Genomic DNA, 23,294 nt, shown 5'->3' on the forward strand with positions numbered 1-23,294 from the left:
GCTGGCCCAAGGTCACTTATAAGGATGACAGCGCCACTCTGCAGTATGGTGGATTCTAGTGTGTCTGTGATGGGCTATCCCAAAGGGCAGGACCCACCCCACGCCGCTGCCAGAGCTGACCGAAGCGCTGGGTGTGGCCACACCGAGCAAAGCCGCCCCTCAATCCAGGGCCGGGGCGCATCGGCTTCTCCATACAGGGTTATCTGCGGGTATCTGCTTCTCAAGCCTGAGCTCTGTCGTGGGTTCTGGGGGGCATTTTTCTGGCCTGGGCTGCGACAACGCCTGCCTGTGGAACCACCATTACCGCGCCCCAGCCGCTCCCCACCCTCCAACGCTGCGGCGGTAAAATGCAGCACTCCTAAGGCGCCTGCGCAGTTCTCCAGCGCGGCCCTAGCCGCGGCTATTTATAGTAGGTGACGTCACCTTAAAAAGACCGTTAGGGCTGGGCTGCCCCGCCCCCTCCCGTGGCTCTCGGCGGGCCGCTCCGACTGCGCAGGCGTCGTCGCGTCCTCCCCGCCCGCCCGCGGCGCCCCCTATCCTCTCTCGGTCGCTCCGCTGCGCTCGCCACAGCGCGTGCAGCCAGCCAGAGAGAAGGCGCGAGCGGCGGCGCAGCCTGCAGCCTCCCGCCAGCCGGCGAGCCAGTGCGCGTGCGCGGCGGCGGCCTCGGCGGCGACCGGGAAGCGGACAGGCGGGAGAGCGAGCGAGCGAGCGAGCAGGCGGTGCGGGCGTGCGAGGCGAGGCCGAGTCGCGAGCGACATGGGGGACCGAGAGCAGCTGCTGCAGCGGGCGCGACTGGCGGAGCAGGCGGAGCGCTACGACGACATGGCCTCCGCCATGAAGGCGGTGAGCGCGCCGGGAGCCGGGCGACCGGGGGGCTGCGGGGTGGGTCGGGCCCGGGCCTGGGCGGCGGCTCTCTCCCTGCGCACCGCCACCTTTTAGGCGCGGCGGCCGGCGGTCTGTCCATTTCCTGAGGCCTGGCCGGGGCGGGGTCTCCCCGGGAGGCCTCTCGGAGGCTGGCGGGCGGGGGTCGCCGTGTCCTAGCTCAGAGCCCCGGTGGGGGAGGGGGTACCCGAGGAAAGGAGGAAGTCGCGTTCCTGCTTCTAGACCCTTCTGCGGGACCTGGGGCGAAACGCGCTTTCCGTCCACCATTCACCACTTGTAATAAAGACTCGTCCGCGAATGGAGACCTGTCTCCTGGTTTTCTCTGCTACGACCTGTTTGCTTTGCTGGTCTGAAGTTGGTTTTTTTTTTTTTTTTTTTTTTTTTCCCCATTTCCACACCTCGGGTCTGGCTTTGTGTGGGAAGGACCCCTTTCCAGCAGTCATAGGCGTGAAGGAGGGTGTGGGTCTTTGCATACATCCCAACGGTCCACGCTGCATGCCTTCCTGGAGATGAAATGAAGCAAACCTGGGTGTGCCTTTGCATTCCTGAGACCCTCATAGATGGATTCTGCAGCTTGATTTCCGGTAAAGGAGACATGCCCAGCCACACCCTAGCGAATATCTTAGGTTAGCAGCCTACCTGCCTATCCAAGACTTTTGAGTTCTGTTACCACACTAGAGATGACTCTTCACATCGTCCTGGGTATTTTCTAAAAGAATATTTCTTGTCAAGGTCACACAGTGCCAGAATTACAACTGTGGCCACTAGATCCTCAGACTAGGGGGAACATTTCCTTGGACTCCACCTTAGACTAATATAGACTAACACATGAACGAGGGTGAGGCTCGGAAATCTGCATTTTAGCAGTCCTTGGGCAGTTTTTAGCGACTTAAGTATTAACTGCCCTGGATTGTAGCTCATATGACCTATGTCTGGTTTTTGAAAGGATTTCTTAAACCCAGTTACTCCATACAAATTTAATTTGGAAATTTTGATACTACATGAAATAGAAAATTGAAGCCAACATTTAGGATTTCCCAGGTAAGATCGATAATCAAGTTATCTTTCCTCCAGTGTCCTGGTACACATTCAGCAAAATGTCTCCGGAATCCCCCAACATCAGGCCATTTGTTGATTCCTTGGTTAGACTGATTTCAGCATTATGGTATGCTGTTCTGGTTAGATAGACGCACTCATTTATAACAGGGAACATTCTAGGTTTGGGGTCAGAACTTTTTAAGAAATTGTGGATTCTTTAAGAAAATGAATTTAAAATACAGTTAAGACTGACATTACTACTGTGCACCCTGAAAGCCACCTCTATCCGAACACCAAGTCACTACTAAATGGTTCTGGGATTATGCAAATTGAAGCCTCTCCCTGAACAGCTGGGTGAGGAGGCTTTAGCTTGATGTGGGGTGGGACTTGAAGGCTGCAGTTTAGGGAGGCCCTCTGGAAAGGAAGATGATATGGAAATAAAGGGGAGATGGCCATTAGGTATCTGGAGCTCTCAACTATCCTCAGGTGGAAAATAAGAGACTAGAGAGAGATTGCAAGAAAGAAAAAAACAACTTGAGCAGGGAAAAAAAGAAAAGGCTCTCTGGTGTTCTAAATGGCCTTGAAGAATGTTCTGCAATTTCCTGCTTGTATCCACAGATGTTCTCTGAGGCATTAAAGTAACATTTTGCAAAAACTAATGGACCTTTGTGTTCAAAATTTATAATGTATTTCTAAAATGATTCATGGGTTGGAAAGACACCAAACACTGAGAATTTAATATTTTTGTACCATCAAATCCATGGTAAAACATTTCCTCAAATTAACTATTAAAAATGAGGAGTGTTTTCTATCAGAATTCATGTTTGTCCCACCTATATTAGTGGGATATACTTTTATCTCATTTTGCCTGTTATGTAGTTTGTAGATGAAATTCTTAATATTAATGAGTCATCCATTAAAAAACCTTAGTTAAAGCTTTTGGGAAGAATGAATTCTAGTAAACTTACTGGTTTTTGTTTTGTTTTAATTATTTTTTCCCTTCTTTTAGGTAGGGTTTCGTGTATCCCAGGCTAACTTCAAACACATTAAATAGCTGAGGTTGGCTTTGAACTTCAGATGATCCTGACTTTACCTGTCAAATGCAGGGATCATTGGTAGCACCACCATGCCTAGCTTCCCTCTGGGTTTATGTGGGCTTTCTTTCAGGCAGTTGAAAGGCAGGTAAGTATACAGTTTTAGAGAGAATGGAGCAGGACACTGGTTTGGTGGAATGATCTGAGGCCACTGCTCTGACCTTGAAAGTTAGTTCTCCTGGCTTCAGGGTCTCTGAGGTATAAAATTAGGAATGTTTGTGTTACTAGCAGGTAATTTTTTGTCTTTAATCTTCAAGGTCTTTCTTAATTTAAATGGTTTAATCATGTTGCCTATAATGTTTCTTGATCCAGCAGCATCACCTGGAGGACAGTAGTGGTAAACTACTTAAGGATTTTTACTGGACTTGGAGTTGGGTGGTAGAGCCCCAGTTTTGATTCCCCAGCAACCTCCCCCAGTTAGAAATAGTGGTGTTCCTTCAGTTGAGTTGAAACTCACAATATGAAAAGTCGACATGTTTCTGAACAGAGCTCAATAAAAAAGACCTTCAAGCTCTTCCTGATCTCATTCCTAGCCAGGTGATGGAGTTTCATGTGGACTCTGAAGTAAGCTGCTTAAGTGGGATGAAAACGTTACTGTGGAAGGACTGTGGAATATCAGGAAAAAAGGAAACTATAGGCTTCCAGTGAATATTGACAGGCAGAGAGTGGACACTATTCAGTCACAGCTTCTATTCCAGAATCAATTATATCAAAACATAGGTGGTGATTATGAAATTATAAAATGAAAAGACAGTGTTGTACAGCCTTAGTCTCTGACTTCAGACCCAGGATTCTCTTGCTATGCCTCCTGAGTGCTTGGCTTGTGGCTGTGCCGTCACACCCAGCTGCTGTAGTCTTAGTGTTGGCAGAGCATAGAGAAATGTTGGATTTGATGAATATGAAGTTCAGGAAACAAAACTGCATTTAAGGAAATATGAGTTTGACAAGAAGAGGTAAAATGCCCTAACAGAGGCAAAGGGCTCTTTTTGCCACTAGCTGGGAGAGTATGAGAAATGGGAGAAGCAGGTGTTACATAAAAGGTGAATGACCTGGGGAAGGTTTCTGAGGTGTAGAAAACCTGACAATATGACTTGTTTTTTTTTTTTGAGACAGGTGCTTATTATGTCCCTCCAGCTGGCTTGAAATTCCCTAAGTGGACCAAAGTGGTCTCTGCCTCTCAAGTACAGGAATTAAAGCTGTGAGCCACCACACATGGCTAGTGTGAAAACCACGTTAGTGCTGTTTGAAATAAATGAAAACTAGGAGAGACCTGTTTTCCAGTAGCTGGGTATTGAAGGTGTATCTTTACCAATCTGTAAGCTAAGGAAACTGTTGTGCTATACCATTCCTTTAGATATGTGTTATGGGCCAAGTTTGATGGCTCATACCTATAATCCCAGCACTTAAGAAATACGCCGAGCGGTGGTGGCGCACGCCTTTAATCCCAGCACTTGGGAGGCAAAGGAGGTGGATTTCTGAGTTTGAGGCCAGCCTGGTGTACAGAGTGAGTTCCAGGACAGCCAGGACTACACAGAGAAACCCTGTCTCAAAAAAAAACCAAAAAACAAATCAAAAAAAAAAAACCAAAAAACAAAAAATGAGTTTACAGGATTATTGTGAGTTCAAGACTAGATTGAGCTACTCAGACGGTCTGAAAACAGTAAAAAGTTTTAAGAGGGGTACCCCAGTGTTTTCTGTATTGTATTCAGCAAGTTTGTGGGATATATTGCTTTATTTGCAAGGTACTTATTGGATGGTAGCTGTTAGGCCATATACTTACTGTTTTATTTACACTAATTTGCCTAGTGCTAGGGATCAAACCACAGGGTGTATGCATGCTAAACATATGCTCTACCACTGAATGACTCCCTCAGCCCTCATATAATGTGGGCTTTATATGAAACAAGTGTCTTCAGGTACTGTTTGTAATAGCACCATTTTGTAAATGATATGTCTAATAGTTAATTTTGTCTTGGTCAAATAGTTGTGAAGCCAGAATTTGAAGTGTCAAGTTCTTATTTTCATGATGTACAATGTCCTATGAAGTTATAGGATAGTTTCCGATGTATGTTCTGCTATACTATAGCTATATTCTGCTATACATACATCCGATGTATGTTCTGCTATATTGTTTCAGTGACTTTATATAAGTGCACTTACTAAGCAGTTTATACTTACTGAATGTATCTGCCACGTTTGATTAAAAATAAAGTCTACTAGTTTTGGCTTAGCTACAGTGGACGAGTATGAAGGGGAAGTATGTAAGTCTGAACTCTATCAGTTCTGAAGGCCAGGAGTAGTAGTATCACCGTAGTTCTGGCTGTGAATTGTTCCATTGTACTTATCAAAGCTGTTAAGATGGCTTAGTTGATAAAGTGCTTATACAAACATACGAAGCTGAGATGGATCCCAGAACCCACATTAAAAACAGCAGCAGAACCAGACAGTGAGCAAATGCTTGTAACTCAGAGATGGGAAAGCAGAGATAGGTTCACTGGTCTTCTAGCCCAGACTACTTGTTTGAGTTCCAAACCATTGAGAGAGACCCTACTTGAGAGGGTCTCAAAGATGGGTGATGCCTGAGGAATGGTACCTGGGATTGTTCTCTACATACATACACACTGTGTGCACTCTTGACTGTTTGAGAGTGTGTGTATATGTGTGCACACAAAAATTTAAGAAATTCTTAGTTTCCCCATTTTGACTTCATTATATATAAGCCTGTGGGAGCCCCAAGAGGGTAAGAAAGAAAGTAAGAGAGTAAGAGAGTGAGGAGGGGGCAAGCAGCCCCTTTTATAGTGGATCAGGCCTACCTGGTGGTTGCCAGGTAACTGGGGAGGTGGAGTTTAGACAAAATACTAACACTGATGTCCCCCTTGGAGGCAGTGTAATGCCAGCATTTTAGTGTTCTTCACTCTTCTTTCTTCACTAATGTTCTGTTCCTCTTCCATAGGTGTAGACACATCCACCATCAGAACAGCAGGGCCTTCAGAGACAGTAGTGTGCAGTAATGCCAGTCGTTTGGGTTGAATGATGTCAAAAGCAAGGCAAAAAGACATGTCGTTTCCCTAATCTGTTTTCATTTGACCAAGAGTAAGCTTAGAGTGTTAGTTATCTGTGTTGGTCTTGAGCTTATAACATAGCCCAAGTAAGGCTTGAAATCACAGTCCTCCTGCCTCAGCTTTCTGAGTAGCTGTGAATATGGGCCTACATTACTATCCATATCTGACTCCTTTGTCAGTTTTGTTTGCTCAGTGTTTCGTTTGGTAATGGATCTCTCCCAGATTAAGAACTTTTAAGTTTTTCTAGTCATTGTTCTGTTTTTGGCACTAGATCTATTTTTATCCAGTTTATTGCCTTATGAGTAGTGGGAGGAGGCCCTTAGAGATTTCTGAGTAAGCACATCGTGTCATAGGAAGATAAATGATTTAACAACAGACTGTCTTATTTGTGACTTTTAATAATGCTGTGTAATCTTAGAGCAGAGAATGGGTAAATCAAGTGCCATGGACTTGAGAGTTGGGATAGCCAGAGGTTGTGTTACATAAAGACAACAGTTAAATTGCTGAGACTGCTTTTGTTATTTGTTGAATATTTTGTTTTTAAGAAATGGAGAGATGCCTCTAATCCTAGCTCTCAAGAGGGCAAGGTAACTGGATCTGTGAAAATTTGAAGACAGTCTGGTCTACATAGTGAGTTCCAGAACAGTCAGGACTACACAACCCTGTCTCAAAACAGAGACAGAAAAAAAATGGAGAGGCTGACTTTTGTATAAATGGGAAGGTTTTCCTGAAGGGTGTAAGTGTATACTGCTTTTAAAGAAGACTTTAGACTCTAATAGAGACCCGAGTTCAATTCCTAGCCTCAGGTAGTTCACAGCCATCAAGTAAGTAACTCCAGTGCTGGGCTGGACTGGCCTCTCGGACCTTTTCAGACACCTGTATTAGAAATAGGAGCCTGATCTGCAAAGTGAGTTCCAGGACAGCAGGGCTGTTACACAGAGAAACCCTGTCTCTTGGAAAAAACAACCAGCCAAGCAAAACAACAACAGAAAACCCCACAAATTGAGTAGCTTAAAACAGTAGAAATAAATTCTACAGATTTGGAGGCTAGAGATCTGAAATTCAGAGGCTGGCAAGGTAGTTCTTGCTCGGAAGACCCAGGGAAGAAGAATTCCTCTCAGCCTATTGTGATGTCTGGCAATCTTGATGTTCTTGACTTACAAAGGCACTGTCATTACTTGGAGTTGGCATCATAGAAAAGCAAGAAAAGTTGTAATTGGTAAAATTGAATTTTTCCATTTAAAGTAAGTAATGTTTGAAAATTTTACAGCCACTTCGATTTCAGTTATGCAGTTTGAAAAAAAAAAAAAGATGGCTGCTAAAGTCACATTGTTCCCTTTCAGCAGAGTGGGTGTTTATTGCTACTGTATTCTCTTAGTTTGAGTGAGGCCTGGAGGTGCACATGAAAGTACCACAGGGCCACGTCTTCAGAATAGTGTGTTCATGGTGCCCATTCAGCTGTTCTTCTACCAAAATGAGAACATCATTTAAAAAAAAAAAATTCTTGCTGGGTAGTGGTTATAAACACCATTAATTCTATCACTTGGGAGGTGGGGGCAGGCAAATCTCTGAGTTTGAGGCCAGCCTGATCTATAGAACAAGTTCTAGGATAGCTAGGGCTACACACAGAAATCCTGGTTCAAAAAACTAGAAGTCTTTGTATGGGTGTTGGGGGATGTGTGTCAGATCTTCCTGGAGCTGGAGTTACGGATAACTGTGAGCTACCTGACGTGAGTGCTGAGTCCTCTGCAAGAGCAGTAAGCATTTTAACCCACTAAGCCTTATTTTAAGCCACACAAACATCAGATTTAAATAATAATAAATTACGTTAGGCCTGGAGTACTGAGATCACAGTATCCTCCTGTACCTGGCTCCATTTTGAAAAGGATTGATAGTTATGTTGAAATACTAAGGTCATTGGCATTTGCCACTACCTGCCACCAGTTTGAAAAAAGAGGTTCATCATGTCGAAGGGATGATTCTTTGGATACTCAAGCTTTGTCCTCTTATGTTTACCTCTGATGTTTTGCAGGTGACAGAGCTGAATGAACCACTATCTAATGAAGATAGAAATCTCCTCTCTGTGGCCTACAAGAATGTAGTTGGTGCCAGGCGATCTTCTTGGAGGGTTATTAGTAGCATTGAGCAGAAAACCATGGCAGATGGAAATGAGAAGAAGTTGGAGAAAGTTAAAGCCTACCGGGAGAAGATTGAGAAGGAGCTGGAGACAGTGTGCAATGATGTCTTGGCTCTGCTTGACAAGTTCCTCATCAAGAACTGCAATGATTTTCAGTATGAGAGCAAGGTGTTCTACCTGAAAATGAAGGGCGATTACTACCGCTACTTGGCAGAGGTGGCTTCTGGGGAGAAGAAAAACAGTGTGGTTGAAGCTTCTGAGGCGGCGTATAAGGAAGCCTTCGAAATCAGCAAAGAGCACATGCAGCCAACACACCCCATCCGGCTTGGCCTGGCCCTCAATTTTTCTGTGTTCTACTACGAGATCCAGAATGCACCCGAGCAGGCCTGCCTCTTAGCCAAACAAGCCTTTGATGATGCTATAGCTGAGCTGGACACATTAAACGAGGATTCCTATAAGGACTCCACTCTCATCATGCAGTTGCTTCGAGACAACCTCACCCTCTGGACGAGCGACCAGCAGGATGAAGAAGCAGGAGAAGGCAACTGAAGACCCTTCAGGTCCCTGGCCCTTCCTTCACCCACCACCCCCATTATCACTGATTCTTCCTTGCCACAATCACTATATCTAGTGCTAAACCTATCTGTATTGGCAGCACAGCTATTCAGATCTGCCCTCTTGTCCCTTGGGAAGCAGTTTCAGATAAACCTTCTTGGGCATTTGCTGGACTGATGGTTGCTTTGAGCCACAGGGCGTTCCCTTTATGAATTGTGCAGAGAAGTGTGTTCTGAACGAGGCATTTTATCATGTCTGTTGATCTATAGCAAATCCAGGTGATGGTAATTGAGTGTAGAAAGGAGAATTAGCCAACACAGGCTATGGCTGCTATTTAAAACAAGCTGATAGTGTTTTGTTAAGCAGTACATCTTGTGCATGCAAAAATGAATTTGACCCTCTCACCCCTCCCTTCAGCTAATGGAAACTGACACAGCGACAACTTGTTCCTTCACCATCCGCTTTATAAACTGTTTCTTGTGAGCTTTCAGCAGCACCTTGCTGTGCCTCTTTAAATTATGATGTGCGCACACCTTCTTTTCAATGCAATGCATCAGAAGTTTTTGATATGTGTAACTTTTTTTTTGATTGTGATTAAGAATCATGGATTTATTTTTTGTAACTCTTTGGCTATTGTTCTTGTGTACCCTGACAGCATCATGTGTGTCAACCTGTGTCAATCATGATGGGTGGTTATGAAATGCCAGACTGCTAAAATAAATGTTTTGGACTTAAAAGAGTAAATAAATGCTGCTTTGGGGATATTACCTGTATATGGTCTTGATTTTTCTCCTCCCTCTTCCCAAACATGGCAGCGTTAGACATATGTATTTAATATGCAAATGTCTGCTGTCCTCTGACTTCATTACATATTTTAAAGCACACAGTAGTGTTCTATCAAATAACCCTTTCTATCCATTGTCCTTGTTAAGCAATGCTTATAAATGAGCCAGGCAAAGTGCTGCCTTCTGTGGTAGGAAGCCTCTGAGGTTTGCTCTGTCTGTTGGCAGGGTGGTGGCTGATCTACTTGAGGGTTTACTGTTGTTTAGTACTGACAGTACACTTTCTAAAGTAGTATTAGAAAATGATAATTAGGGGGTGCAGCCTGAGGCCCTGAACTAGTTTTTAGTGAATAGTTTTAGCCAAGTGTGGTGGTCCATGCCTGCTCCCAGCCCTAAAGAAGCAGGAGCAGGTGAATCTCCATAGTGAACTCGAGCTACAACAGAGATCCTGTCCCCAAAAGATGTATAATGAAAGTTTTGAGTAAAACAAAAAGGGTGGGGTTAAATACGTCTTTAAAATGAGTTTATTAAGTGGCTCAGCCAGTGACATGCTTGATGGGCTTGATTTCACTTCCTGGACCCACATGCAGAAGGAAAGAATTGACTCCCGCGAGCTGACTTTTTACTGACACTCCCCACCAATGATTTTTATTTTTTTAAAGACAGGGTCTCTATAGCTCTGGCTGCCTGAAACTGCTGTATAGAGCAGACTGACCTCAAACTGGAAATCTGATTGCCTCTGCTTCTGCCTGTGCCTCTCAGGTGCTGGAATTAAAGGCATGCAGCACCATGCCTGGCATAAATGGGGTTTCTTGAGAGGAGCCAAGACAGCTATAAGCTGCTGTAGCATAAGTGTAGTAGATTGCTTTGCTGCCTGATTAAGGCCTATTTCTTTTGCATAGGAGGAACTTAGGGTTTTTGTTTTGTTTTTTTAATAGATTGCAGGCATTGGGCTGCTTAATAACCATTTCAAAAAGCCCTTAGGTTCTGGCAGTGTATGTGCAGTTCTGCAGAGATCCCGGATGGCAGAAATGTTAAAATTCTAGACATGAGAAAACAATGTATCAGTCATGTCATGAAGGGACCTGGCTTTAAAGAGGTAAAGCTGAGATCAAATCAGACTGTTGGGCAGCTCAGTAGTGCTTGTTTGTGAAACCTCAGGTCGGAGTCCCCACAACATAAACACCTGCTATCCCAGGACTTGGGTGGAGGCTGGAGGATTGGACACTCAAGGTCATGCTCAGCTAAGTAGTAAGCTCCAGGCCAGTCTGGAATACATGAAAATGTTTCTCAAAACAAAAAACCAAAACTGGGCTGTTCAGCTGGGTATGGCAACATGAGCCTACAGTCCAGCTAATTGGGAGGCCAAGGCAGAAAGGTCACTCAAGGTCAGGAGTTTGGGGCTGACAATAAACATTTTAAATATGGAGCTGCCCTCATGGCTCCTATACCATGGCTATTTTAACCCCTATCTGAGATTAGACCCTAGAAAGATACCAATGGCCAGCCTGTTTCTGCTGCTTTCTTCTCTTCTCCAAGCTGACATCACAAGAATGTTTTCCGTCAAGATCTAATGAAACACTCTTGAATCTCCTAATCTGACTGGAAGCCTCCCCTTCTCTTTGAACTACTAGGTAACATAGATCAGTCCTTGTCGTTGTCCTAAGTTGTTTCTCTTCACTTCCACTGGGCTGTAGACCTTGATGGTGTCCAGAACAGCAGGAGCTCCACAAGGTTGAGTGAGTTGAAGATCAAAGCAATAGTGTCTAGTTCATTTCCCAAGCTGTACCTGCCAGGCTATTCTAGAGGACAGAAGCTATCATGAATGAGGGGAAAGGACACTTGCTATCCTGTGAGCGAGTCATCTTGGTAAGAGAGGCTTTAGTTCAGGCTAAAGAGATGGTTGGGTAGTTAAACATAGGTATAGCTCTTGAGAGAATTAGTTTGATTCCCTGCAACCCATGTTGGGCTATTCATAGTTGCTTGTTAACTCCAGCTCCAGGGACTCTGATGCCCTCTTCTGGCTTCTGTGGGCACCTGCTCTCAAATAGATAGACCCTGCACAGACTCACAGAATAATATATGTATATTATTTATTCACTTTACATCCTGCTCACTGCCCTCCCCCCACCCAAACCTTTAAAAAACAAACTTTAAAGTTCAAGGACTGGAATTGGGTAGCAGTGGCACATGCCTTTAATCTCACCACTTGGGAGACAGACAGGCAGGATCTCTGAGTTGGAGGCCAGCCAGGTCGAGGTCTACAGAGTGAGTTCCAGGATAGCCAGGGCTACACAGAGAAACCTTGTCTCAAAAACCACCACCACCACCACACCACCACCACCACCACCACCACCACCACCACCACCACCACCACCACCACACCCTGCCCTTCCCCTCAACCCCCAAGAAAAAGAAAAGTGACTAGGCTTCTGAGACCCAGGAAGAGTGGCTTTCCTAAGGTTAAATAGCCAGAAGGCAGCCTTGCCTGGTGCTTTGCAAGACTTCAAGGTCCTTGCTTTCCCATATCACTATGTTGCTTTCGTATGTGCACAGAAACAATTTGAAACTTCAAAAGGACCTAGAGTTGTTGATGAGGAGACATCTTTGATAAGACCCCTCTGCTTACCAGTCTGCTGTCACTCTTGGTTTCATTTGCCTTTTTTGCCTTTTTAACCAGTTCGGCTTCTCAGTGTCCTACCTACATTCCCAGGCATGTCCTGAAATCAGGGCCTTAATGCTTTTCCTCTGAGAAAGGATACTTTGTAGGCAACACCTTGAGAGAGTAACTCAGCAGTTGGAAGCAGTAGCACCAGATGAAGTGCAGCTTCATCAAACTTGTTCAACCTTCTCACTCAGCTTTGTGTGGGTCTAACATGTTCATGTATTGGGTGTACACACGTGTGCATACTGATATCAGATTCTTTCCTCAGTCACTCTCCACCATATTTTTTTTTTTTTTGAGACAGTGTTTTACTAAACCCAGAGCCCATTGATTCAATTAGAGCAACTGATTAGAATGCCTTTGGGTTCTTCCTCTCTCTGCCTCAACAGTGCTGGGATTAAAGGCATGGGATCTCACTCCTGGCTTTTTTTTTTTTTTTTAAATGAGTTTAGAGATATCAAACAGGCCCTTCTTTTTGTGGAACAGATACTATTGACTGAACCTAGCCTTTCTCTCTTACTTTTACATGACTCTTTACTGATCCTTCTGGAATGACTTTCTTATGCACTATTCAAATTTTATGATCTCCTCTCCCTTTCTTGAGCCCATTCTTGACACCTCTCGTGAGCTCATTTTGGGGGTCTAAGACTATGGCTCTTTACCACACAGTGAATTTATCATTTCTTTTCCACTCAATAATCTCATTAGATTCCCACTACATAGTAAGCATTGGTTGAGTGGCTTGAGATACCTTGGTGAGTTGACACAGACATGAGCCTTGTTCTTACAGAGCTAAGGTGGGATTATATGTGTATATGTGTGTCTGTGTACATATATGTAAATGTATGTAGATACAATAAGAAAATGAAAATGACACTCAGGTTTTCTCCTACTGGAACACAATTCACAGTTTACTGTATTTATGTAGAGGTTAGGAAAATGACCAATGAGCCATTCAGATGGCTCAGCTGTTAAAAGTGCTTGCACTAAGTCTGCTGACTTGAGTCTGATTCTTGGAACCCACGTGATGGAAGCAGAGAACTGACACCCACAAACTGTCCTCTGTCCATATAAAGACTGTGACATGAGTCTTCCCCAAATACATACATACATACATTTAAAGGTGACTGAAAAGAATCTTTTATTTCTCTGTCTACTGATAAACTATTTGCAAGGCTTGCATTTGTCATCTCTTCTGAACTGGTGGTGTGTGATCGTAAGTCCTAGCCTTTTAGTTTGTCTTTGGTGGTCTCTGGAGACATCTCCATTCCTGAGATCTGCTCTAGGATGGTCCCCACCTTCCTGGCCTTTTCCTTCTGCACTTCCCCTCCCTGCTTCCTTCTGTTCTTTACATTTGTTTTTTCTGCAACTGCCCTCCTCTTGTTCCTCACTTGTTCATGGCCACCCGCTGAATTCCACGAATATGGTTACTATAGAAACACATCTTCTGGAAGTGACATCACTCATTTCCTAGGCAACTGTTTCTAAGGTAGTGAATATTAGATCACCATGGCAACCCTCCAGGAGTATACTTCTGCAGCGAAATGGGAAAAGGGAATACTCATGTATTTTGGGGGGTTGGGATGAATGCGGGGAGAATATATATAAAAAAGAAAGGTTTCAGAAGAAAGAGAGCTTTGAATGCTTTGAAAAAAATGGGAATGAATGTGAGACTGGAGAAGATTGGAGTCTCTAAGACCAACCCTTTCTCCTTCCTAATAACCAGGTTGATCATCTAGCATGTCACCAAGTTGGGGTGTTTGAGAGTGAACAGGGACACCATTATTACTATGCAGGAGTGACATGTGAACACTTGATCTCCCCAAGCAAATCAGGGTATATGATCCATAGTTATGCAGGTGCCTGGGCCTGTTTCCTCACCTGTGGCTTAATCCAACAAGCACTGACTCAGCTATTTCTGTGTGTGGTGATATGGGATACCACAGTAAGCAAAACCAGCCCAGGTGTGTGTTGTAATGGGGTTCACAGTTATGTGTGTGATAGGGAGAGGGAAATCCCAGTTATTCCAAAACATGCTGTGAAACGGGCTATGTGCGGGATCTAACAGGAAGATACCCAGCTTTAGGGGAAAGTCTATCAACAGGTATTGGAAGCATCTAGGGGAGGAGGGTCTGTAACTGAGGGATGAGGCAGAGGGTGTGTGTGAGAGAGGGAAGGTTGGCAGAGGAATTAGCAGGGACAAAGGGCATCCTCAGGAAGCAGGAGGGATGCGTCTGGGTATAGTGGCTCACGTCATTCTCAGTACTCAGGAGGCTGGAGTGGGAGGATTGTCATGAGTTTTGAGGCCAGTCTGGGCTACAGGTTCCCTCAAGTTTTCTAGCACTGGGAAATCCCTAGAAAGAATTTGAGCTTGGGTGGTGTGACTGGAATGGAGAAACACAGTTGGATCTCCCGAGGGCCCAGGAAAAGGGTGAAAAGGGTGAAGGCAAGGAAGGACTTGAGCTGATGCCTAAGTTTCTGGTCTTAGCAAAGATGTCAGCAGTGATGGCCAGCCCCTCAGATGAGGAAGGCGAGTGAACAGGGCTCCGGTAGAGTTGAAGCAAGAGAGGTGCCCGGAGCCAGCATTTAAGGAGATTTGTATCTTCAAGATCAGCCTTGAAAGGGAGCATCTGCTGAGACCCTGTGCCCCTGGAGTGGGTTTTTGATTCTTTAGGGGTTGGAGGTGGCGGCAATATTCAACAGTAATAGCAATCTATTGTAGTGGAGCCTTTACTTAAGCAATGGCCCAGGATAGGTCAGCTGCTGCAGTGGCCTCCCAGCCCTGTGAGGGGAGCTCTTGTCCCAGGGGAGGGAGCCAAGCCTAGAGAGAGCAGAACTTGCTGAATCTCAAAGCACCAATCCTTATAGTGGCTTTACCCATGGGCTCACCATTTTCTCTCTAGATGGTGTTTCCCCAGTGTCCCTAGTTTCCTGGTGGAAGAAAGGAAGAGATGCCAAGTGCTAAGCCCAGGTTCTCATAGGCTAGCTACCATCGATGTCTACAATGTGGGCTGAAATTCAGAGGGCCTGAGAAGTGGTAAGATTTTCTCAGTTTGGCAGAGTGTCACCATCAAAGCCAATTTTTCTCTGTTTGCAGGTGTTTTTTAGCCTACCTTGAAGAAGCAAGTTTCTCCAGGAGGAGGACAGGTGTGGGAGACTAAGTATGACTTGGTCAAGTCTTGCCTTTCTTGTCTGGGAATGGGACAAAGACATTCATCCCACAGCTTATGGTGAGGCCAGATGAGATGAGTTAGGGACTTGGCAGGGTCTTTCACTGTAGAACATAACCGATAAGTCTCAACAGTATTAGAATTAGGGCAAGAAAGCAAGAGGTGTAGACAGTGCACAACAGGCTTGTGGATGGAGGTGGGAGAGGTGGGATACAAGGACATGTGGCCCAACTAGTCACTGAGAGAGACGACTGCTCACCAGCTGGCTCCCAGGAGATAGTGTGATTTGGAACCATCCTTCTGGTTCCTACACTGGAGAAAGAGGCTAAGCCTGGCCTTTTGTGGCAAAGGGAATTTGTAGAGTAAGCCTGGAAACAAGCAGGTTGCATCCATGAAGATTAGATTGGGGACAGGGAGCCTGGTCCCTCTATCTACTTGGGGTCCTATGCCTAGCTATACTAATAAACAACTGTGGTTTACTGTAGCCTCCAGTTACGGCTCCTTAAAAGCTACCCAGGACTTAGGAGTGAATAACTATGACCCCACAACACCCCACCACACACAAGGCTTCTGCAATCTGGGGTTCAATCAGAGAACACAGTGTCCTCAGGAGACACCTAAGGAAGTGATGTGGGTCTGGTTAGGCAGGTCTGAAATCATGAGGCAGAGGAAAGAACTCTCGAAGGCCTGAGGATGTTATCCTTAGGCAGATTTTTTTTCTTCTAAAGAGAAAACTCAGTTTTGATTTTAATTAAGGCTTTTCAATTAATTTCATTTAAGCCCATTCTGATTATGGAGATATCCTCCCTTATTTAAAGCCAACTGATGATGGACATTATCTGATTCTACAAAATACTTTCTCAGAATAATTTGGGCTAAGCCATGTCTGGGCAGCTTGTGGAATGTATGAATATGTCTTACTGATTCCTTACTGCATGCTCTGAGTGAGTTCCATGCATGATCCCAGGTAACACTCAAAATGCTCTCTATAGTAAATATTCTTCAAGAGTCAGCCTCAGGGAGGACGCATTATCTGGGGAGCAGGTACCAGGCTGTGAACATTCACATTCTATAACCCTTCCCAGTCAGCTTCTCTGGTCTCTTCATTGTCTCCTTTTCTGATATGGGGACATTCCTGCCACTCCTGGATTTAGGAAGTAGCTGCACTAGCCTGGTACTACTTTCCCAGCCATTTGCTGCCACCTAGCGGGCTTGCTGATGTTCAGCACGCTTCACCGGAAGGCAGGAGCTAAGCTTGCAAGAGTTTGAGAGGCAAGGCTGAACATACCACGAAGTTTCCCCCGCCCCAATCCCAGATTTTTGTAGCGTCCTGGGAGTTGGTGGTGGGGTCCTAGAAGATTTCTTGGAATCTCGAAGGTAGTACGTTTTGACTCATTAGGCTAAGGCGTGCTCAACCTTTTTGACAGTGATACCACTTGTCATCCGCAAAATTTCTCTTGAGAACCTCCTAAACTGGTTAAACTTGGCGATGTTGGCGCACGCCTTTAATCCCAGCACTCAGATGGGAGAAGCAGGCAGATCTCTGATCAGTTCGAGGCCAGCCTGGTCTACATAGTGAGTTCCAGGACAGCCAGGGCTACATAGAGAAACCCTGTCTCGAAAACAGATGAATCTTATAGTTGTGCACGATTATTTTTGTTGTTGGACCGCATTCTTAATTACTCTCTACAGCCGCATGTGGCTACAGGGTTGGATACACTCACGGGAGTCGAGGGTTACAGCACAGCTCACTCCCAAGGGGGAGAAGAGGACAGAGCGCAGGAGGCAGTAGGAAGCTCCCGAGTTCTTTGCTGTTACAGGGCTGGATGGTGGTAGGGACTCGCAGTTAGTGGGCCAGAAGGGGGCTAGAGACCAAGGCCAACCAGGATAGCCAGTTAGACTAGCTAGTCTTTGGTCTAGTCAGCCTATCTGCCATTCTGTTATCATCTAGTTGGTCTTATTAGCATGCTAGTCAGTCAAGACACCAATGACCCCATATTTTCTCCATCAGACCCACAGACTTTTGTTAGATGTCTTAGTCACCGCTCTATTGCTGTGAAGAGAAACCATGACCAAGGCGACTCTTATAAAAGAAAACGTTTAGTTGGGGGCTCGATTACAATTTTAAAGGTTTAGCCCATAGTCCATTATCATCATGGCATCGAGCATGGTGGCCTGCAGGCAGTCTCTGGAGCAGTATCTGAGAGCTCCATCCTGATCCTGATCTGTAAGCAAAGAGGGAGAGAGAGACTGGATCTGGCTTGGGTTTTTGAAACTCCCCCAAGTCCACCCCTGGCCATGATTTTCCTCCAACAAGACCACACCTCCTAAGCCTTTTTATCCCATGGAAGAGTTCTACTTCCTGGTGACAAAGCATTTAAATATGTGGCCTTTTGAGGGCCATTCTTATTTAAAACACCACAGCTGTCCATCAAGACCCCTGTGATGGGGCAGAGAGATTGCCCAACAGGTAAATAAAGATGCCTGCTACCTAGTCTGGTGAGCTAAATTTGACTCCCCAGATCCACCTGGCAAAAGGAGAGGATTGACTTTCATAAGCTGTCCCCTGACTCCCACAAGTGTGCCATGGACACACACACGCGCGCGCACGCACACACACACAGAATAAATAAAAATGTAAATTAAAAAGGTACTTCTTATATGTGGCTTGGTGTGCTAGCCTTGCCACTGAGGGAGAGGAGGGGCCAAAGCTGTTCACAGGAAGAAAATGTGAAACGGAGACCTTGGCTTTTCCAGATCAGACTCTTCTAGGCCTTAGGGAATGGTGGATGGTGAGGCCAACACCATCGCCAGGTGGCACTTGGGCAGTTGAGAGGCTATGTTCCTGTCTGGGCTTGGTGGTGTTTCCAAGGTGTTTCTACCTTTGCCTTTTCGTCATTTGCGGCCGACTGAGACCATTTAATTTAGTCAGTTTGCCTGAAAAGCAGCGGGTCCCAGACCCTGCTTGCTCCCCTCCCCACCTCCGCCTTTCTTCCTCTCGGCTAAAAACACCAGGCTGGGCCTGGTTGCCACATATCTCTCCCATAGACACAGCCTTTCACTCTCTCTGACTCTTGGCTCTCCTATCAAGCCTATGTGTCTCTTCCTCTAAGCTTTCTTCAAAGTTAGCCTTTTTCTCCTTCTATACATTTAAGATTTCTAAGAAAAAAAAGGGGGGGAATACAGGTCCTCTCTGCCAGAGCACCCAGACATCACATGGCAGAGCTAGCCCGTCCCCCACTGCTTCTAAACCCCCATTACTGCTTCTCCACAACAATACCATTCCTGTTTTTCAAGCAAACATTTTAAAGGTTTCATTTTTCTCCCCAACAGGAATACCTACAGCAACAATGTCCATACTTCTCAACGAAAAATTTTCTTGTTTTTTTTTTTTTTGTTTAAATGTCTCCTTTTCTCTCTAACACTCGTGAGATATGCCCAACATTTTTTTTCAATTTTTAAGATTTCTTTAAGGTCCAGAAGTCATCTACTCTACTTCCACAGGTTAAGTCAACATGCTGATCACCAGTTTCAGCTTTTAATTAACAGCTAGTTTCTCTTTACAGACATTGTTCCTGCCTACATGATGTTTTGGTCCTCAGCCATCCAAAACAGACTCAAAGGTGCCTTCTAAGACTAAACTTCCTCAAACACCTTTGCTTTTCTAGGCTCTCAATGACAAACTATGACGTGCTTGCTCCCAAGTAGCCTAATCCTTGCTACATACCCTTTGCAGACATCCCCCTGCCAGGGTGCTTCCCTGTTGTGATTATCCTATAGGTGCTCCCACAAGTCCAGCAGAGACAACACCATCTCCTGGAACCTGCCTTCGATGCAGCCTTCTTCCAGCCACCTCTTCTAACTGAAGACCCCAGAGATGCACGCTGAGACCCAGACACACACACTGAGATCCAGAGACACACCCTGAAGACTCCAGGGACACATGCCAGACCCAGAGGCAGTCCTACAGAAGACAGATCCAGACCTTCCAGCTACAGATGAACTCTTTTGCCAGTCACACAGCTAAAGTTACATGTTAGTAAGGAAAACATAATGTCTATTTAGATTAATCAGATGTTATTACCCTCAAACTGTACCACCTGTGTTCAATTGTTTCAATGATCCCTTGCCTTCCTAACCCCCACCCCCAGCTTCCCCTACCCTGTGGCTTAATTGTGCCACACCCTATGGCCTTCATAGTGTCTTCTTTTAACCCCCTCATCCAAAATTTTCACTAAAAAAGAGTGACATTTGGGCCATAAAGAGGTGGTTTGGTCTTCCTGGTAGAGCGCTGGGTTTGAGATAGCTGGGGACCCCACAGGACATTGCCTGTCAGGGATGCTCCTGGATTCCAGACTACTCCATGTGGTCCACATCTCTCATTAATGCAGAGTTGCCCCTCCTTTTATGAAAGAAAAGAGAGTGACCATGGAAGGGTATCCTGGTTCTTGGATTGTGGGTTTGGCCATGCCCCCAGAACCCAGGCTCCTGTCACGAGGTCTAATCTCCTTTCAACCTGCGCCCTTCAGTCATTGGTACACAGGTGGAAGGCATGAAGACAGGCCCCAGGCCCTAGAGAGATTTACATACTAATGAGGTACCTGAAGGCCAGAGGGTGGAGCCAATTAAGCATTCCTCCTCAGCCCCCTCCTCCTTCCCCTCCCTATTTAACTCAGGTCCCCCCTGGGTTTTAGGGGGTGTGTATCCAGATCCATCCACCATCTGTCATGCCAATAAACTGGTTTTGGAAACTCAAGGACTTGCTTGTGAGTTGAAACCCAAGGACTTTCTCGTGTGTTGGAGCCACGCCATGGAGCCATGGCAGCCGGGCCTAACTTCCAGCTGGAGGAACCCACTACACACAGTGTGGTCTGAGGAACCCTGCGGTTCCCCAGCCGTTTTCTTTTTTTCTTTCTTTCTTTTTTTTTTTCCTACACTCAGCCTTTTACTCTGCAAGAGGAATCTGATCTGCGCTCGATAGGCTGTGATTTGAACTAATGATGCCTCCCTCCCATTTCATCCTGTGTTGAGTACAGCAGTGGTTCGTATCCTGGCCCTTCCAGGAAGCCGGCAAGCCTGGGTCTAAGGGGAAGGCACCACTAAAACAAATTATTTTTGAGATTTGATTTATTTTTATTTTATGTGTGTGAGCGTTTTGTCCTCATTTATGTGTGTGCACCATGTACATGTAATGCAATACCCTTGGAGGCCAGAAGAGGCCCCTCTGGAACTGAGATAGAGACAGTTGCTGCCATAGGTGTGCTAGGAACTGAATCTCAACCCTCTGAAGGTACAGTCCGGGCTCTGAACTGTGGAGCCATTCCTCCAGGCACTGATGACAAACTTTTTAGTCTTGTTCCTTGCACGGATTCTGCTTCATTGCATTTCTCTGTACAACCCCTTAACTGATTTGGACCCCAAGATTACCATGAATGCTCCTACTGTGGTATTTCCTGTGAATTTCCACAAACTTAGAATTGAGGAGGTGATAAGCCCGCTGCAGTGGAGGGCTGGCCTGCACGGAAACCACACACCACCAGCAGACGCCTACGGTGTGTGCCCTTGGGCACACCATAGCTTCTTTCTGGGTTTCTGTGGTAGTGAGGGGCATGTACTCTGCTCTACAGTCTCCAAGGACTGGCTTTGATGTGGAAGAAAAATTCCTAAGGGTAGCACCTAAGGATATTGTGGAAGTCTGTCCAGCTACAGTGTAGAAACAGGGATCAGAATCCTGCTTTTTTTTTTAAGTTGAAAATCGAGTCTTCACTCATACAATACAACCAGAATTTTCCCTCCCTCCACTCCTCCCAGCTCCCCCCTCCCCCACAGCTCCTCTCTCTCTGGGATCCACTCCCACCCCACCCCCCAGCTTCTCTCTCTCTCTGGGATCCACTCCCCCTCTGCCTTCCATTAGAAAAGAGCAGCTTTCCAAGTGACAACAAGCAAACATGATAAAGCAAAATACAATCAGACAAGGCAAAAGGCCTCACAACGAGGCTGGACAAGGCAACCCGACAGGGGAAAAGAGTCCTAAGAGCAGGCAAACGAGTCAGAAACACACCGGCTACCACAGTGAGGAGCCCCACAGAAACACCAAGCTAACAGCCACAACATAAACCCAGAGGACCCGCGGTCGCCATGCTTGCCGCTTCAGTCTCGCTGAACCTATATGCTCCTTGCTCACTAGAGAATCCTGCTTTTTGAGTCAGTGAGTTGACGTCCTTAGCTGTGTGTGAGCAGCCCAGTGGGGCTGGTGTCGGTACCAGGAGTGTGGTAGATGTATCCTAGGGACCAGGGATCTTCTGTTGGTTGGCTTTTGGTACCTTTGTTGGGAAGAGGATTCTGATGAACCCTCAGAAAGAGGGAGGGAATGGGCCAGTTTCAGGTATGTGCATTTCCTCTTTCTACAGAGTCTTGCCTCTTCTTAAAGCCAGGCGCCCAGCCACATTATGCACAGGCCATTGAGATGGATGTAGCTCTTGGAAATCACAGGAGACGAGGGCAGGGACAGATCACTTACTTGGGCAGGGCTAGGAAGTACTGGGAATAGTTGGATATTCATTCAACAAGTATTTATTGGCTATTTACCACACTTCAGGTTTGTGGTGCATAGTTGATGCCCCTGTATGGAGTGCAGAGTCTAAAGTAATAAGGTTGTAGGAGGAGGGTGGGACTAACCAGAGCCAGGACTGTGGCCTGTGCTGCGAGGTTAGCAACGAGGGTGCTGAGGCAACTGGGGAAGGACAGCCAGGGGCCACACAGAGAAACCCGGTCTTGAAAAATCCACAAACCAAAACCCCAAACCCAAACAACAAAAAGAAAATAAAGAAAAAATCAGAGAGCAACGGTACAAGGGAAACCCTGCCTCTCACGTTGTTGTGTTTTGACGTGGTCTCGTGGTCTCCGTGCTGGCAGACAATTTCAGAGAGTGGTGAATCCTGAAAAAGTAAAAACAAGGTTGTGTGACAGAACATATACTTACGAATTAGGGACTCTTCCAGACGAGATGCCGAAGACCCTAGCACACGCAGACAGAGTTCGACTTGCAGCATCACAAAGAAAATATAGTTATTAGAGAATTTAAGATGACATAAGTGGCTTGTTTTAGATTTCTGTCAAGCTCATGGTAGGGGTGATGGAGTGTAAAGGTCTGAGCACCAGGGGGCAGTAGCGATCAGGAAACCGAGCGACCGCTAACGAGGCCGCCGGGGGTCTGCGTTTTTTGGTCCAGCTTTTTTTCAGGGCTTTCTTTCCTGTGACCTTGTCAGAGCGCTGCTGTGACACACTCCCTGGATTCCTCAGCCCTTGGCTGACACAGGTGATATTGAGAAAGAGGTAGGAAAGGTTCCAGTGAAGTGACAGCATGGAGCTGCTGAGCTCTCATCCTCTTATCACCTCTGGCTAACATCCTCTTGCCCGGGGAACGGTCCCACCCCCTGGCCTGAGCCGATGCCAAACAACAGGTGGTAGTCAAGGTAAACAAGGCAATAAAGTTCACCAAGGTTAATTTATGTGAAATAAATGTGGCTGTACCCCATTTTTATCCATTAACATTCTAAACACCTTGTTCAAAATGCCCCGGAGTATATCTAGCTGCCAGGAAAGCTGTCATTAGGGAAAAAAGAGCAGCGTGGTGACTTGGGGTATGGCTGAATTTGCTTTTTAAATTTAATTTAATTTTATCATTTTTTAAAAAACAGGTCTCTCTACACATCCCTGGCTGTCATGAAACTCACTATGTAGACCAGGCTGGCCTTGAAGTCAGAGGTCCCCCTGCTTCGGCCCTCTAAGTTCTGGGTTTAAAAGTGTGTGCCACCACACTGGATCAGGTTGAAGTCACTTTATTATCAGGCCCCCACTGAGGACCCAGCTGCTCCTTTGGGTGGCTTGTGGAGCTATCCTCAAGTTA

The 23,294-nt window shown here is 45.8% G+C and overlaps 1 protein-coding gene across 1 annotated transcript; it reads left to right on the forward strand.

Moving 5' to 3' along the window:
* Positions 1-471: 471 nt before the first annotated feature.
* Positions 472-9,541, forward strand: Ywhah (tyrosine 3-monooxygenase/tryptophan 5-monooxygenase activation protein eta). The gene is made up of 2 exons (XM_034509122.2): positions 472-843; positions 8,109-9,541. The coding sequence occupies exons 1-2, from the start codon at positions 757-759 to the stop codon at positions 8,760-8,762; spliced, it is 741 nt and encodes a 246-aa protein (XP_034365013.1). The 5' UTR covers positions 472-756; the 3' UTR covers positions 8,763-9,541.
* Positions 9,542-23,294: the final 13,753 nt, after the last annotated feature.

The sequence above is a fragment of the Arvicanthis niloticus genome, chromosome 7 (assembly GCF_011762505.2).
Source record: "Arvicanthis niloticus isolate mArvNil1 chromosome 7, mArvNil1.pat.X, whole genome shotgun sequence".
Classification (NCBI taxonomy): domain Eukaryota; kingdom Metazoa; phylum Chordata; class Mammalia; order Rodentia; family Muridae; genus Arvicanthis; species Arvicanthis niloticus.

Excerpts from the sequence above, each read along its gene's own strand:
- Ywhah (XM_034509122.2), top strand. The coding sequence starts at position 757 with ATGGGGGACCGAGAGCAGCTGCTGCAGCGGGCGCGACTGGCGGAGCAG. Across the intron at positions 844-8,108 it reads TGGCCTCCGCCATGAAGGCG|GTGACAGAGCTGAATGAACC; the intron begins GTGAGCGCGCCG and ends GATGTTTTGCAG.